The 16,020-nt window shown below is 51.8% G+C and overlaps 8 protein-coding genes across 8 annotated transcripts in view; 5 read left to right on the top strand and 3 right to left on the bottom strand.

Annotated features, from left to right (window-relative positions):
• SEPMUDRAFT_91676 (carnitinyl-CoA dehydratase) overlaps positions 1 to 615 on the top strand; it is a 1,914-nt gene extending 1,299 nt beyond the window's left edge. The window contains exon 2 of the mRNA XM_016910566.1: positions 100 to 615. Within this exon, the coding sequence (XP_016757316.1) occupies positions 100 to 541 (442 nt within the window). The 3' untranslated portion in view covers positions 542 to 615. The remainder of the gene's footprint in view (positions 1 to 99) is intronic.
• A 2,005-nt stretch (positions 616 to 2,620) lies between these two features.
• SEPMUDRAFT_151311 (uncharacterized protein) lies at positions 2,621 to 4,142 on the top strand. The gene has a single exon (XM_016906736.1). It carries the CDS (start codon positions 2,644 to 2,646, stop codon positions 3,211 to 3,213), a length of 570 nt encoding a protein of 189 aa, XP_016757317.1. The 5' UTR covers positions 2,621 to 2,643; the 3' UTR covers positions 3,214 to 4,142.
• Positions 4,131 to 4,979, bottom strand: SEPMUDRAFT_110722 (uncharacterized protein; the record flags this gene model as incomplete). The annotated part of the gene is made up of 1 exon (XM_016900863.1): positions 4,131 to 4,979. The coding sequence occupies one exon, from the start codon at positions 4,977 to 4,979 to the stop codon at positions 4,131 to 4,133; it is 849 nt and encodes a 282-aa protein (XP_016757318.1).
• A 1,318-nt stretch (positions 4,980 to 6,297) lies between these two features.
• Positions 6,298 to 9,321, top strand: SEPMUDRAFT_151312 (ATP-dependent protease La 2). Its single transcript, XM_016906737.1, has one exon. The coding sequence runs from the start codon at positions 6,333 to 6,335 to the stop codon at positions 9,156 to 9,158; it is 2,826 nt and encodes a 941-aa protein (XP_016757319.1). The 5' UTR covers positions 6,298 to 6,332; the 3' UTR covers positions 9,159 to 9,321.
• A 407-nt stretch (positions 9,322 to 9,728) lies between these two features.
• Positions 9,729 to 12,884, top strand: SEPMUDRAFT_151314 (Can a 1 allergen-like protein). Its single transcript, XM_016906738.1, has 4 exons — positions 9,729 to 11,747; positions 11,817 to 12,190; positions 12,259 to 12,413; positions 12,481 to 12,884. Exons 1-4 carry the CDS (start codon positions 11,488 to 11,490, stop codon positions 12,751 to 12,753), a joined length of 1,062 nt encoding a protein of 353 aa, XP_016757320.1. The 5' UTR covers positions 9,729 to 11,487; the 3' UTR covers positions 12,754 to 12,884.
• On the bottom strand, positions 9,730 to 11,375 carry SEPMUDRAFT_135661 (uncharacterized protein; the record flags this gene model as incomplete). The annotated part of the gene is made up of 3 exons (XM_016902724.1): positions 9,730 to 10,835; positions 10,943 to 11,146; positions 11,226 to 11,375. The coding sequence occupies 3 exons, from the start codon at positions 11,373 to 11,375 to the stop codon at positions 10,548 to 10,550; spliced, it is 642 nt and encodes a 213-aa protein (XP_016757321.1). The 3' UTR covers positions 9,730 to 10,547.
• An 817-nt stretch (positions 12,885 to 13,701) lies between the features above and the next one.
• Positions 13,702 to 15,587, top strand: SEPMUDRAFT_151317 (acid protease). Its single transcript, XM_016906739.1, has 2 exons — positions 13,702 to 14,758; positions 14,820 to 15,587. The coding sequence occupies exons 1-2, from the start codon at positions 14,021 to 14,023 to the stop codon at positions 15,426 to 15,428; spliced, it is 1,347 nt and encodes a 448-aa protein (XP_016757322.1). The 5' UTR covers positions 13,702 to 14,020; the 3' UTR covers positions 15,429 to 15,587.
• Positions 15,587 to 16,020, bottom strand: part of SEPMUDRAFT_71706 (POZ domain-containing protein) — a gene marked incomplete at its 5' end in the record, with an annotated part of 1,291 nt that continues 857 nt past the window's right edge. The window contains one exon of the mRNA XM_016909949.1: positions 15,587 to 15,860. Coding sequence (XP_016757323.1) covers positions 15,856 to 15,860 — 5 coding nt within the window. The 3' untranslated portion in view covers positions 15,587 to 15,855. The remainder of the gene's footprint in view (positions 15,861 to 16,020) is intronic.

The following is a 16,020-nucleotide window of genomic DNA, read 5'->3' on the forward strand; positions in this document are numbered from 1 at the left end:
AGAAGAAGAAGAAGAAGAAGAAGAAGAAGAAGAAGAAGAAGAAGAAGAAGAAGAAGAAACAAGCTAACAGCGTACTTTTCTAATGCTCAAAAACAACAGCGACATCATCCTCGCCTCCCCCAAAGCAACCTTCGGCCTCCCCGAAGCCTCTCGCGGCCTCTACGCCGCAGCAGGCGGTCTCTCGCGCCTCGTCCGGCTGGCAGGAATGACACTCGCGAGCGAAATCGCCCTCACAGGACGTAATCTCTCCGCCGCCGAAGCTCTCCACCACGGCATCATCAACCGCATCTCCCAGACCCCCGCCAGCCTCGTCCCGGAAGCGATTGCAGTCGCGGAGAAAATGTCAGAATTGTCGCCGGATGCGATTATTGTGACGAGGCATGGATTACGAGAGAGTTGGGAGCTGGCGAGTGTAGAGCGAGCGAGTCAGAGTACGGATAATCGGTATGGGAGGGCGTTGAAAGAGGGAGAGAATTTGAAGATTGGGTTGAGGGCTTTTAGAGAGAAGAAGAAACCGAAGTGGGTTGCTAGTAAGTTGTAGTTTTTCTGTCTGTCTGTAGTACTCTGTATGAGTTGCGAGTATCGACCTTATTCAAAGAATGAAAATGAAGGAAAAGAAGAATCTACTGTATAGAGAAGGGAGTGATACCGATACCTTAGTACCTTATGCATAGTATGCACACCTGCGTGCATATTTTATTTTTATCTCCATTTTGAAAAAAAAAAACAACCTACCAACCAGCAAGTCGTGTAACCTTGTCAAAGAAAAAAAATTGACAGCCCCTAGAGAACCTGTCTGCCAATTTTATGTCTGTTGTGTTACCTACCTGTATATACATAGACACATACCTTACATATATCACACCCGACAGATACATCCATCTATCCATCTATCCATCTGCAGTATATATGCTATACATACTATACATACTATAACGGTACCTGGGTAAGCTAGCTGCAATAATTAGCTCCGGCACGGATCCGGCCTTCATTCGGTACATTACCGCTAGATGTAGCCGACCGATAGTATTCAGATTCATAAGGTCAGGTCAGGTTAGGTAAGGTAGTGTAACATTCTGCTTGTCTCGCCTCGGGTCCGTTGGTCGTTTGGTCGTTTGGGTTGCCTATTTAGGGCAAGGTTGAAGTTTTTGTTTTGTAGGTATGTTTTGTTTCTTATATAGAGAGAGAGACTGAGAGAAACAGAGAGAGAGACTTGTGTCTTAGATCTCAGGTAGTATGTATTACTAAGGAGGTAGAAGGTACCTTACCTATACTCTTCTTCTCCTTTTTTTTCCTTTCTCCTTGTCTCAGTTTCATACCGTAGGTAGCAAAGTCAAGTAGGTAGTATTTCTATTGCGTGTCCTCCCCGATTTCGGAAAACGAATACGAGAAACCTTTTATTTTTTTTTTGTTTTGGTTTGACTCTCCCTACCTCCGTAAGTACCGTAGGTAAATAGATGTCGTCAAGACTTTATTGGTTCAAAGAGAGGTTATTACCTATTCTTGACATCCGTTTCGTTCCATAAGGTGGGTATGAACTAATTATTGACTACTACGTTAGTGCCCCAGAATTTCGTGGTTGTTGCTGTTGTTGCTATTATTACGATGAGTCCGTATTCATTCGCGATGGTTGTTATACGATTGTTTCCAATCGCATGAAAGCTGACAACATGTACCTAAATAACCTACTCAAAGTAGGTTGTACCTCCTACATGTAGGCATACATGCTAGTCCTTCGAAACCTAGTTCCATTCCTAGTGCCTTACTCAAAGCAGTAATCGCATCGATGCAAGCTTTTTTTTTTTTCCTTCTCGCGCCTGACCAACGGTGCATATCACATGTGTGCAGCATTTGGCTTTGGTTGGACCGAGCATATCGTGGTTTTCCATGTCTGGGAAGGGCTGACTGAATGCATCGGCCAGACCTTTTTCCTCTTATTGCAGCCACCAAATGCAGTTAGCGTGCATGAGTATCTGGTACAGATTTGGATGGACGTCCGTCTCGGACCGGCAGTTGATGAGGAAGTGATGATACCTCGATATATCTATACCGGTCACTTCCTCCGTGAGACATGGTCCTTTCCCTTCTTCTGCTGCTGCTTCTTCTTGTTGTTGTTTTTCTTCTTCTCCTTCTTCTTCTTCTTCTTCCTCCCTCTGCCTGATCACAGCTGTATCATAACATGACAAGGGAGTTCTCTTTCAGGATCGAATGAATCATCACTATCCCCAGCAGGAATCAGCATGAGATATGGACAATGTCATCTTCCACGGAGAACGAGACGAACACACTCGGCGACAGGTCCGCTCAGCAGCGGCAGCCCACAGTCACCGCATCGGCCCCCGGAAACCAAAGACGACAGGAAAGCAATCCCATGGCCGCGCGAGCAGCAACGGCAGTAACAGCAGCAGCAGCAACAACAACAACAACAACAACAATAACAAAAAAGGCGAGACGATGAATAGGCGTCGCGCGATGACCAGGCCAGTAACGAAGCCAGGTCGGGCAACGGGCGCGAGCAAAGCGAATTCCCACAACAGCAGCAGCATCGTTGAAATGCCCCCGGCCCCTTCGATCGTTGGATACCCTCAGGGCACGCAGCACGTCTGGGGCAGGGCTGGACGCTTGGATAGCCAGGTGCACGGCATGGGCATGTTGAATCATCCACATCAGCCGCCCTCGGTGCTCACTCGACGTCGGCCGGAGGAAACGCACAACGGCAGCGAGCGGCGCGCGTTATATCGTGCACATCAGCCTACAATAATGAAGAAGAGGTCGGCGGACACGCGAAAGCTGCCCGTGTATTCCTGGACTGAATATCCACGATACACTTTGGGATCGAGCTACCCCCGGGAGGCGCTGGAGATGCTTGCCGATGCCGCCGCTTCGGCTCGGGGGATGCCGCGATCGAGTGTCCCTGCCGAGTGGGCAGGCGGTGCCATGCTCGACCTGCACCACTTCACCACCTCTGCCGACGGACGACTGTTGCTGCCGCCATTGCCACCGCTGATGCCGCCGCCGCCGCCACCGATGATGCCGCCGCCGCCGCCGCCGTTGGTTGCCGTCGAGAGGGGTGGACACGCACCGATGAAGGTGGAGACAGCGGACTTGGCGCCGCCACGCCACCACTTCAGAGCCCCGCCGTGCGCAGAATTTACATCTGATACACCCCCCAGCAAGACATCACCTGCGCCCCCGTCGATATCTCCAGGATGAAGATGCATGCACCAACATGGCCATTCATCGGGAGCACTCGCATGTTTGACTGGCTGTAGTGCCCCTGTATAATCAACAACATACATGTATCGTGTGAATAATGTAACGCACACCACCTTGCAGTGAACGACCTGCATACCTGAGCAAACGATGGACCACCACCGCGAAGGAAAATATCCATCGCTGGCCATGACCATGAGAGAGGGAGGAAGAATCGCTCAATCAGGTATGGTATGGTATGGTATGGTATACCCGAGGGCCACGAGGGTTGCGTACCTGTACAGCCTGGCAGGCAGAGCTACACAAAGCTGGGAGCGCTAGAAAGAACGATGCGTCTCATGCTACCTGCATAAATGTACGCTCCCTAGACAAATAGAAAAGGGCCCTTTCAGAACAACAACTTGAAAGAAATTGGTCAGCACGAAATGACCTCCCACTGACGAGCTGACCTCACATCTACTACTCCCATGCGCGAATCGAGTCCGACACCGACCACAACCTCTCCATGCACACGTCCATGGGTGACAAGCATTGTCGTGCTGTCGAGGCTCAGCTTACGGGAAGAGGTGACACAGCAAGGATGAGAAAACGACAAAATCAACAATCTGGCGAGGGGAGGAAGAGATGAGAGGTCTCCCAATCGTTACACATGATAGTATGCTGCCAGAAGCTAGCTCAGATTGATGAGTCGCGCAAGAGATGCTAGATGGTCATGCTGAATACGAACAAAGATCTGCTCGAAATATCTCACCGTCCAAGTGATCGCCCTCCCAGACGACGACAACACCAACATCGCCGGTGTCTTTGAAGAAGAAGAAGAAGAAGCCACACTCAAAACCGAAGGTGTAGGAGACAACGGCCGAGCAACAGTAGTAAGTAGTAGTATCCCCAATCGACGATCGAGACAATCTCCGTCCTCACCTTCTCGCCCCCCTCAACGCCAAGTCCACAACTTCCTGATAGTCCGGATCAATCCACGGAGCAATACAAGCCTTCCCCTTCGCACACAGTCTCCTCATCTCCTCCACATCCTCATCTCTCCACGCCAAACCAACAAATCCCAGCTTCTCTTCAATCCACGCTCTTTCATCCCTCATCCCTCTCCTCCTCTCCACCAACACACCGCCTCCTTTCCCCATCAACAACAACTCCCCCACATACTCCCTCCATCTCACCTCCCTCCTCAGTCCCAGATGCTCCACCACGCACGCCACACAAGCAAAACCTTGTCCTACATCCCGCGGTTGCTCCCAATCAGGTACCGTTCGTGCATGGCAATTTCTTGCGCAGGGTTCTGGGGAGAATGTGAGGATTTTGTGGCCGCAGCTGAGAATGTGGTCGAGACTGAAGGATGTGCAGGGGTCGCCGAGGTGCGCGGTGGTGTTGTACCAATGGGGGGCGAGAGTGGGGATGAGGTGGGTGGTTGAGGGGCGGTGGTGGTTGTGGGTAGTGGGAGGAAACTGGAGGGGTTGTTGAGATGGTGATGATGATGATGATGATGATGATGATGATGGTGATGGTGATAGTAAGGAAGTAGTAGATTGACCAAACCTCGGAAATACGGGAATCTTCTTCCTTGCCATTCTTCCCGCTTTGAGCTTATAACTTTTCAAATGAGAATCTGAAGTTTTTGTTGTCGTGGCAGTGCTAGTGGTAGTGCTAGTGCTAGTGGAGATTCCTACCTTGGAAATAGCCAGTCTCAAAGGCTTTGACAGTACTACCTGTAGCTGTTGTGATTGTCCCGAATCGGAGTCCGAGTCTGTCATTATATATACAGTACTTAAGGCCGGGAAGGGAAGGGAGTGGGGGAGAAGCAGGATGTTGATCAGTAAGGTAAGTACAGTCAGTAAGGTAAGGTAAGGTCAAGTAGTCTCGAACCCCTCTGGACCTCTCCTTCACGCGGGAGACTTTTTTCTCGATTAATTGATTGAGTGATTGTCTTGGTGTTAAGAGGTCTAGATGTAAAGGGACCTGGTATCTTGAATGTAGTTGGTTGAGGTGGTTGAGGTGGTTGGTTTGCTGTTGGGAATCAGGCGTGCGTGCGTGCGTGCGTGCGTGCGTGTGTGTGTATGCGTGTGTGTGTGTGTGTGTGTGTGTGTGTGTGTGATAACTTGAAGGGTAAGGTAAGGTAAGGTAAGGTATTTGGAGATCCAGCTCACTTTGAGATTTTGATTTTGATTTTGACTTGAATTGATGACAGGTACTTTACGAGAGATGGATGTTGAGGTTCCTTACTCTCTCTCTCTCTCTCAAAAGAAAGTAGGAAATATGTCGTTCTGCGTTTGAAGGGGTTAGTTGCTCTGAGGGACTTGATTTTTTTTTTGGTTTTCGAAAGGAGAGAGAAGGGAGGGAGGTCAGGTTAGGTAGGTCAAGACTCTGGGATTCTCTGGCTTTAGGTCTTTGTTGCTCGTTGGTCTTATGAATTGATCAGATGGTCGAGTACTAGGTAGTCTTTGTCTGGCTGTTTGTTCTTTGAATAACACTGCTAGCTGCTTTGTCTGTCTTGGGGGAGGTGAGACATTTCCATTTTCTAAGGGAGTTTGGGATAAAGGAATAAGGATGATTAATATATGGCAGGTAAGTGAAGAGGGTACATTTGTGTTTGTTATATACAATGCGATTATGGATATGTTATAGTAGTGGTGAATACATTCTAGAAAGACAACGTTATAGTATAGTGGATGTAGGCAGACTAGTGCCCTCCTTTGGCAATATGGTCGACATGCGTGAATAGGTATAGTCTTCGGATGTTCATATACTGACTGTATCGGGAAGGGTTCGATTACTTTCTCTAACTTCAAGGTTTAAGAGGTAGTAAGAGCTGACGAAAGTGAGGTAGACTCGATTCTCGGTTAATCTGATCACGTGCGCCGGCTTCTCGATGATTCCTCCGATGCCGCCACCCATCGCCTCGGCATTAGATGTACCTCCTGGTCGATAGACAGTCCATAGTAGTGACGCCTTCACGTGCACCTCACATATACATACAGCTGCTGACAACCACGCCTCCGCCACTCAACCCTTTCTCCTTTGTCCTGTGACCTCGCAGATATGTTGTAGACCGCAGCCTCCCCTTCCGAAACGATACACTCCATCACGCTCTGAACACTCTCATCAACATGGCCAGCCGATCTCGCACTCTCCCACTCGTCCCGCTGCCTTACTCCGTCGTCCTGCTCCCCGGAGTGACTACACGCCTCCCTCTCGCGAACCGAGCCGATGTTGCCGCCATCCTCGCCCATCTCTACAGCAAGGCCGCCACTCCCCGCCCCGAAGCCAGTAGTGTCACGGTCGGGTGTGTTCCACTCAATAGCCCATATCTCACGTCCGATGGGGAGCAGTTCATCGACGAGAAAGATGTGAAGAAGCAGGCGAATGAGTTGGACCCCGCCCATGCTAGGACAAAGCATCTGTTCCAGTATGGCACCTTGGCGAGAGTCACTGGCGTGCAGGGTCGACGAGCGGGAGAGTTGACCTTGGTGCTGGAGGGCATTAGTCGATTCAAGATCGACCACATCACGAACGAGAGACCCTACTTTGAAGCCCATGTCACTCTATGTCAAGAGCAAAAGGTGGCCGATGATGATGAAAAGGTGCACGACATGTTCGCCAATCTCAAACAGTTGAGCCGAGAGTTCATCGCTCTGATTCGATTGTCTGCTCTCTTGCCACGGGGGCCACAGATGAACCTGTCCCCGATACTGGCACGCCGGCTCGAGCTATATATCGTGCGGAAGGATGTCCAGGAAGCGGGTGTGTTGGCGGATTTCATGACCAACATCATCGACTGCAGCCAAGAGGACAAGCTCCGCATCTTGTCAGCTACGGGCGTGGAGGAGAGACTGGAGAGGATAACGGAAATACTGCAGCGACACATCACCACCATACAAGGCAACAGTCGCATCCTTTCTGTGACAACTTCGCCGAACCCCAATCAGACCGCCGTCATCGACCTCGACACACTCACGAAGCTGAGGCAGGATCCTCGATTCCAGCGCAAGGGTGCCGGCCAGATACCTCCGATCGGTATGGGTCCAGGCATGGGCGGTGGCCAAGGACAGGACGAGGAGGTCAACGAGATAGAGGAGCTGAAGAAGAAGTTGGATGCGGCGGGTCTGAGTCCGGAAGCACAAAAGGTGGCAGATCGGGAGCTGAAGCGATTGGCGAAGATGAACCCTGCGCAAGCAGAACACCAAGTGTGCAGGAATTACCTCGAGAACTTGGCCGAGATCCCGTGGACGAAGATGACCGAGGATAATCTGGACACGGGCACATTGCAAAAAGCCAAGAAACAGCTGGATGACGACCATTATGGATTAGAAAAGGTCAAAAAGCGGCTGACCGAGTACTTGGCGGTACTGAAGCTCAAGCAAGCAGTCAACCAAGACTTGGAGAACCAGATTGAGCAAATTGCAAAGACCGCTCAACCGGCGCAAGAGCCTGCGCAAGAAGAAGCGGCCATCAACGGGGAAGAAGATGTGGCGCCGTCAACACAGCTTGTGAAGAAGGATGCAGCAGAGAAGAAGGAACCAAGTGATCGGGAGATCAGTCTGCTGAAGCACAAGAAAATGGTCGACAAGTCGCCTATTCTGCTTCTTGTGGGTCCCCCAGGAGTGGGCAAGACGTCGCTGGCCAAGTCTGTCGCCACAGCTCTGGGTCGCCAGTTTCATCGCATTTCACTTGGTGGTGTCAGGGATGAAGCGGAGATCCGTGGCCACAGGAGGACGTACGTGGCAGCTATGCCTGGCCTCATCGTGAATGGCCTCAAGAAGGTTGGTGTGGCGAATCCCGTTTTTCTGCTGGATGAGATCGACAAGGTTGGCTCTGCCTCCAACCACGGCGATCCATCAGCAGCGATGTTGGAAGTGCTTGACCCGGAGCAGAACTCGACTTTCGTCGACCACTACGTCAACATTCCTATCGACCTCAGCAAGGTCCTATTCATCGCAACGGCCAACTCACTGGACACCATCCCAGCACCGCTTCTTGACCGCATGGAGACGATTCAACTATCTGGCTACACGACACTGGAGAAGCGTCACATTGCCCACCGACATCTTATTCCGAAGCAAATCACCACGAATGGTCTGAGGGCAGACAATGTCCTCATGCGCGACGAAGTGGTCGACAAGATCATCACATCATACACTCGCGAAGCCGGTGTTCGGAATCTGGAGCGAGAGATTGGCAGTGTATGTCGCTCCAAAGCAGTCCAGTTCGCAGAAGCGCGAGATACAAACACACTACCCGCCTATACACCCGTCGTCACCGTCGATGACCTCGAAGATATGCTCGGTATCGAACGATTCGAAGAAGAAATCGCGGCGCGCTCATCCCAACCAGGAGTAGTCACTGGCCTCGTAGCCTACAGTACCGGCTCGCAAGGCAGCATCCTCTTCATCGAAATCGCCGATATGCCAGGCTCCGGTCGCGTCCAGCTCACAGGCAAACTGGGTGACGTCTTGAAGGAATCCGTCGAAGTCGCTCTCTCCTGGGTCAAATCCCACGCCTACGAACTCGCTCTCACCGACAACCCTAGCGAAGACATCATGAAAGCGCGCAGCATCCACGTCCACTGTCCCTCGGGCGCCATACCCAAGGACGGGCCCTCGGCAGGTCTCGCCCACACCATCGCTCTCATCTCCCTCTTCAGCAACAAACCCGTCCCTCCCACCATCGCCATGACAGGCGAAGTGGCGCTCCGCGGCAAAGTCATGCCGGTCGGAGGCATCAAAGAGAAGTTGATTGGAGCATTACGTGCGGGTGTGAAGAAAGTGCTCCTTCCACAACAGAATCGCAAAGATGTGAAGGATTTGCCCCGGGAGGTATTGGATGGGTTGGAGATTTTGTTGGTGGGACACATCTGGGAGGCATTGCCGTTGATTTGGCCCGAGAGTGAATGGCCTGGTCAGAGGGGTTGGAGTGGAGTCGAGTCGAGATTGTGATGCTGATGATGCTGATGATGATGACAATGATGCGTTTGCGTTTTGCGTTTTTTTGTTTGGTTTGAGGGACGAGTTTTGTATAAAACTTTTTTATATATTGTTCTGTACGAGGATGAATTGAATCGGACCTGAAAATGTGGATGAATGAATGATGCAAGGAAACATGACTCAATTATCGTGTTTTTTTTTTCATCGTACTAACTACATGTATGTTTGTCAGGATCCGTTTCACGATACCTTTCCTTTACAGCTACACGTACATTGGTTCTTTTTTCTTTTTCCTTTTTCCTCTTTCCCTTTTCCCTTGTCATCTACATACATACATACATGTAAGCATCACCAAGGTAGCCTGCCGTCGTATCTCTCAGACATAGCCACCTCGACCTTACTTCTACATCTCTCGGTTGTACGTACGTACGTATATACCTAGACAGCAGCCAGCCAGCCTTGTTTGATACCTTACCTGAACAAGTCATAATTCGGGATTTCGGAGTTTGGAGGGAGGTAATACCTACATACCTCCTAGTAGAATGCAACTAAAAGTCTAGATGCGTCTGAGGTGAGGTGAGGTGACCTGACATGTCGTATGATAACAACAGCTTCGATGTTCTTGATGCGCGCGCTAGTTTGCTTTAGCGTCGGCTTCCGTACATCCGGCCAGTAGTGACTAAGGTAGCTTAGCTCTACCTCGTACTAGCAAGATGATTTGCAGACTGTTCCTGTTTGTGAACGCTACCAACTACTCTGCCCTGCATCCGTTGTCAATAATACCCTACTGTATCAAAAGCTATGCTGATTAGGTATAGTATACGGGTAGGCATAAAATAGCATGTGTTCCGGGAAGTTTAAAGGTGCAATGGAAAATGGAAAATGTGGGTCATCCTCCACACGTTCCCCGCACTTTCGGCCTTATGCAGGGTTGAAGGATGAATGATTAGCATTCACTCTCTCTAGTGGGGGATTGCGGGCAATTGAACAGATGCGACAGGAAGATCGTTGCAGTGCTGTTTCCCAAGGAACGATTGACTTTGACAACCTGATCGGCGGGGTCGTCCAGTCCTGGGCAGATGAGGGTGCGAAAGAAAGAGGGCGTAGCTGAAAAGATTGATGGCTAGATCGTGTCTCGGTCGACAGGACACGGTGAATTGGTGACTGTACAGGTCTAGACACACGCCCGCCAAGAAGATGGAGAGGGAGGGCGCTGATGCTAATGCAGTCTGCGTTGGGGTCACGACGCGGACGAACAATCAAAGCCAAGACGTCTCACGGGTGTACAGCATCGCCCAGCTCGTGTCCATCCCGGTGAGTGGGTCCCAATGATGGCATATGTGTCGTATTTTCAGCCCCGACTCGGTGTGAAACCCGGCTTCCATTTCGTACGTGTTCCCATCATGGACACAAAATGCTGCAGATGGAGGCAGTAGGTCGTCCCAAGTTGGTACGTGCCGTGACAGTCTGGCGACTTGTCTTGCCATCAAGGTGCTCACCGTGATGTCCCAGCTGCTCATATAAGTAGGCATGAGGCAACTGTCGCCAAAGCTGTCCACATTCTCCCCTATTGCTCCACTTCAGCGGCACGAGGCGTGAGATGACCACTGTGCTCAGCAGAAGCTGATGCAACACGCCTCGCACTGGAACGCAGTCGAGAATTGTGGCTGCGCGAGCCAATTCATCCTTCTACACAGTGACACCAGTCTGAAAAGAAGCCTGAAGTGTCGTGAGTCTGGGAGGTGCTTGCAGCAACGTGATACCGGTCAAGGCACCCACAGAGATGCCAGTCTCACCATCATCTGGTAGACGTGGCAGAGCTGCGACGTTCTCAAACGCCAAGAAGCTTCCGCAGCGCCGTGGACTCGATTGGCCAGGTCCAGCGGATGATCAAAGATATGCCAGGCCCATCCGGAAGCTTCGAGGCGGCTAGGACCAAACCGGAACCGCCACATCCAGGAGCTATCAAAGCTACCCTGGTCGATCACGTCGAGCGCCGGCTACCCGTCGAATCTCAGCCATGACCTCCCAGGTATGCTGGCGTAGTGAGTGGTGCTGAAGGCATTAGGGGGCATATACCATCTGTCCGAAGACGATCCTGCGACTCTTGCCCCTCCTTCCGGGCATTGACAGTCCAGAGAAGGAGGGGTCACGCCATGGCACACCCGTTTCGTAATGCTCAGCGAGATACAAGAAGACCTTGCTGCGCACTCGATCGAGCATCAACATCATCATCTCTTCTCCATCACAACACATTATTGAGCTTCTCAGTCACGCAGAGCACCCCCCACATCCCGCGCCTCCCATCATCCCCCAGTCGGATATACCACACTCCACAGCAATGGCAGCACCAATTCCCGAGACACAATGGGCGCAGGTCGTCGAGAAGACCGGTGGGCCAGTGGTGTACAAGCAGATTCCCGTGCAGAAGCCCGGCCCCGATGAGATTCTCATCAACATCAAATACTCGGGCGTGTGCCACACCGACCTGCACGCTGTGAATGGTGACTGGCCACTTCCCACCAAGCTTCCCCTCGTCGGTGGACACGAGGGTGCTGGTGTCGTGGTCGCCATGGGAAGCCTCGTGAATGATTGGCAGCTGTAAGAGCATTGCACATACACCCACACATACAAGCTGTCGGGGGCTCGGAGTAAGCTGACAGTCGATAGTGGTGACTACGCAGGCGTCAAGTGGATCAATGGCTCTTGCCTGTCGTGTGACTTCTGCCAGACCTCAGACGAGCCCTTGTGCGCGAAAGCTCTTCTCTCTGGATATACGGTCGATGGCTCGTTCCAGCAATACGCCATCGCCAAGGCAGCACACGCAGCCCGCATTCCCAAGGACTGTGCACTCGATGCCATTGCCCCTGTGCTCTGTGCCGGAATTACTGTGTACAAGGGTCTGAAGGAGTCTGGGGCCAGGCCCGGTCAGACGGTCGCGATTGTCGGTGCGGGTGGTGGTCTCGGCTCGCTTGCCCAGCAGTACGCCCGCGCGATGGGTCTCAAGGTCATTGCCATTGACAGTGGCGAAGAGAAGAAGAAGAGTGAGTGGTCCACCATGTCGGTTCTGTGACGGCTGATGGAGGACGAGATGCTGACTCGTTCGTTGTAGTGTGCTTGGAGCAGCTCGGCTCATACGCCTTTGTTGACTTTGCCACGAGCCAAAACCTGGTCAAGGACGTCCAGGCTGCCACCGAGGATGGGCTGGGTCCGCACGCTGTGATTCTTGTGGCTGTCAATGAGAAGCCATTCCAGCAAGCGGCCGAAGTAAGTTCACCACACCCCTATCCACCCACCGACCATTCATGCACACAACTTACTTACACGTCTGCAGTACGTTCGTCCTCGCGGAACTGTCATCTGCATCGGTCTGCCGGCGGGGGCATATCTGCGCGCACCCGTGTTCGAGTCTGTCATCAAGATGATTACGATCCGCGGCTCCTATGTCGGTAACCGCAAGGACAGCTCGGAAGCCATCGAGTTCTTCCGCCGCGGTGTCATCAAGGCTCCTTTCAAGACGGTTGGTCTGTCGGAGCTCCAGAGCGTGTACGACATGATGCACAAGGGACAAATCGCTGGTCGATACGTCGTGGACACGTCGAAGTAGCAATGGAGATGTCCCATCCCATTCAAGACCTGTACATATGTAGTTTGCAGTATGGAAATTTTGTCGAATCCCTTCGTTTGACTCTGTGGTCGTGTGCTCACTATCCTGTCGCCATCCGTGGTGAGTGAAAGATGAAGAGGGGCGTGAGGCGGGAGTGATGAAGAAAGAAAGAAAGATGAAGCAACAACCTGGTGCTTGACGAGCGGGAGGGCGGTAGACGCGCGCGATACTGGATCGGGAAATGGCGGCCCATCCCTTGTCCGAGATCGGTCAGCGGGCCGAAGCCGGAAGCAAGTACTGTACCAGTACCTCCTACAGTAGGAGGTATGTCGCACGACTCCCTTTCGATGAAACACTCGCGCGCCTACTGTTCGCACTTCAGCAGAACGTCCACGTCAAGCAGAGATACGAATGGATGTTTGGACGAGTGCGTGAAACGAGGCCAGTTTGCACATAATTGACCAGTTGCGTCGGACAGGACTCATTCATCATCATCATCATGAGTAGGTAGGCGTGCTTCAGACTGTTTGGTCCTGAAGCCTCCATACCTACTCAGTACTGCTGGACTGGACAGTACCTCCTGGAGGTGGAGCCGTGGAGGTAGGTACCGTACCTCAGTCTGGTCTCTGGTGCACCGTTTGCTGCAGGTGCCGTGGCGCGGGAGCACCATTCACCAGAAATGAGGATGAGTGATGAGTGTGATGAAGAGTGTGGTGCAGGATGGCGGAAGCGGATATTGTAAAGAGCACATCCGGCAGCCAAGCAGCCCATCCTCCTGCAGTGCTACCAACCTACCAACAACTGGTGAGAGAGCGGTTGACGTGTGTGCGACATGTCATGTCTTGTCTTGCGCGGGCCACTGACAATGGGCGACGACATTGCTCTTCCAGCTGACTACATGTACTACACTCCCTCCCAGTCCTCACTTCTACCTGACTTGTTATCTACCTTGTAGGTACATACTCTACCTACTTTACCTGCCCGGGTTTGTTCCCTCCTCACGCTCCTTCCCTCCCAAAATGCCACAGTGCCTCTGGTAGCACTTGCCGACTTCCATATCGCGCTTTCCATTCAAGACATCCACCCACACACCCACCCACACACTCATTTTCAGCCCTCTTTTCCACACTCTCACCTACTCACCAACAACACCACTTGTTCATTCGTTTCACTCGCCATACCATAACCCGACCAGACCATACCATACCAGATTGCCCACAGCCGAGCCACTCGCCGCTTCTTTTCGATCCACCAGACGGCCTCAGCCATGTTCTTCCTCTTCTTCTTCACTTTCGTGCTCGCCACTCTGGCAGTGGCCCTCCCTTCACCTCTTCACAAGCGCTCTTTCAAGGCTCCAGTCCGTGGTCGCTCCAGCCAAGGCCCTCTGGACGACATCCTTCGCGTTCACCAAAAGTATCAATGGGCCTATGCTGTCGGCGCAGCGCCCGTGATCACGACTACCACCCGCCTCGCCCCAGCACCCTTCCCCACCTCGATCGTTCCTTCCACCACTTCAGCCACCATCGGCACCTTGACCACAGTCTCTGTCCCGAGCAGTCCCGCTCCCGCTCCACCTCCCTATCCAAATTCCACTTCTACAGACGGCAACGAGGACGGCGAGGTGCTAGCCACTCCGGAGGCCAATGAGATTGAATATCTGTCCCCCGTTACTATTGGGGGCCAGTCGTTCAATCTCAACTTCGACACTGGATCATCGGATTTGTGGATGTTCTCCAGCTTGCTACCTGCCTCCCTTATCGGCAACCACTCTGCATACAACCCTTCCTTGAGTCAGACGTATACTGAACTCGAGAATGCCACTTGGTCCATCTCGTACGGAGACGGAAGTGGGGCATCGGGGACGGTGGGCTTCGACACGGTTGATGTCGGTGGTACTACTGTCGATAGGCAGTGCATTGAGCTCGCCACCCGCATCTCGACTGCATTTACCCGGGATCCTGCCAGCGACGGTCTGTTGGGACTGGGTTTCAGCAGCATCAATCGGGTCAGTTCACACGCTGCCGTGAATTTCTTCGGCCATAGAGACCCCAACTAACACTTGCCAGGTCTACCCTACTCCACAGAAGACGTTCTTCGAGAACGTGATGAATGACCTTTCAGAACCACTGTTCACCGCCAATCTAATGGATGACTCTGGCGCTGGCACGTACGAGTTTGGCGTCATTGACGAGAGCAAGTACAAGGGAGACATCCACTACGTAGACGTCGATAACTCCCAGGGGTTTTGGGAATTTCCCGTGTCGGGTATACGAATCGGCGCCAATGATACCCTGACATGCAACGGCAAGTGCAAGTCAGCCATAGCCGACACTGGAACTTCTCTGCTCTACCTGGACAGCGATGTGGTGTCCACGTACTACGCGAAAGTGGCTGGAAGCCAGATGTGGGACCTGAGCACTTACATTTACCCGTGCGATTCGACTCTGCCAGATCTATCTCTGGATTTCGGCGGTCACTACATCACTATCAAGGGTGAGAAAATGACCTATCTGGCTTTCACTGGTGCAGTCAACGATGGTCCTGCAGGGCAGTGTATGGGTGGTTTGCAAGCAGGACCGAGCGGCCTGCAGATTGTGGGCGATGTCTTTCTCAAGCAGGTATTTGCTGTTTTTGATGGAGGAAACATGCGTTTCGGCGTGGCTGAACAGGAGTAACGCGCCTCGCAGAAGCGGACCCAGACGCTTCGCATACAGATACAGAAGCATGATGAGACAGAAACATGACGAGACAGACGTAACATTCTAGTGCAGATTAAAAGTTTGAGCGAAATGACAATGAAATGAAATGGTGACACTTTTGTTGCTACAACCCCCTTGTTCACGAAGATTTCCGATTGAATGGTGACTTTGGCGAATAAGTGCTAATAGACTGTTGACTGCGCTCCAGGATAGTCTCAACTTGGGACGCCAGCCCGCCCATTCATTGCGGTTTGCGATTTGCTCATCTCACATTACACGACTCCAGCTGATCCGCAAGCAGTTTTCATGTTCTTGCACAACTCCATATCAACTCCCCCGCTAAAACAAACATGCCTTGCACACATCCATCCATTCATTCCTTCCTTTCTTCCAGCCCATATTCTCACACTAGACGGAGAATCAATCAGCCTCCATCTCCATCATCCCACAAACCCCAACCAAACAACTCCCCCCTCCAAGAAATGAATAAGAAGATAAACTAAGAAAAAGATAAATTAAGAAAAAGAAAGAAAAGAAAAAAAAAAAAAAAAAAAAAAAAAAAAAAAAC

Source organism: Sphaerulina musiva (assembly GCF_000320565.1).
Source record: "Sphaerulina musiva SO2202 unplaced genomic scaffold SEPMUscaffold_10, whole genome shotgun sequence".
Lineage (NCBI taxonomy): Eukaryota > Fungi > Ascomycota > Dothideomycetes > Mycosphaerellales > Mycosphaerellaceae > Sphaerulina > Sphaerulina musiva.

Excerpts from the sequence above, each read along its gene's own strand:
- SEPMUDRAFT_151311 (XM_016906736.1), top strand. The coding sequence starts at position 2,644 with ATGGGCATGTTGAATCATCCACATCAGCCGCCCTCGGTGCTCACTCGA.
- SEPMUDRAFT_151312 (XM_016906737.1), top strand. The coding sequence starts at position 6,333 with ATGGCCAGCCGATCTCGCACTCTCCCACTCGTCCCGCTGCCTTACTCC.
- SEPMUDRAFT_151314 (XM_016906738.1), top strand. The coding sequence starts at position 11,488 with ATGGCAGCACCAATTCCCGAGACACAATGGGCGCAGGTCGTCGAGAAG. Across the intron at positions 12,191-12,258 it reads TGGCGAAGAGAAGAAGAAGA|TGTGCTTGGAGCAGCTCGGC; the intron begins GTGAGTGGTCCA and ends CGTTCGTTGTAG. Across the intron at positions 12,414-12,480 it reads CATTCCAGCAAGCGGCCGAA|TACGTTCGTCCTCGCGGAAC; the intron begins GTAAGTTCACCA and ends ACACGTCTGCAG.
- SEPMUDRAFT_151317 (XM_016906739.1), top strand. The coding sequence starts at position 14,021 with ATGTTCTTCCTCTTCTTCTTCACTTTCGTGCTCGCCACTCTGGCAGTG. Across the intron at positions 14,759-14,819 it reads GTTTCAGCAGCATCAATCGG|GTCTACCCTACTCCACAGAA; the intron begins GTCAGTTCACAC and ends AACACTTGCCAG.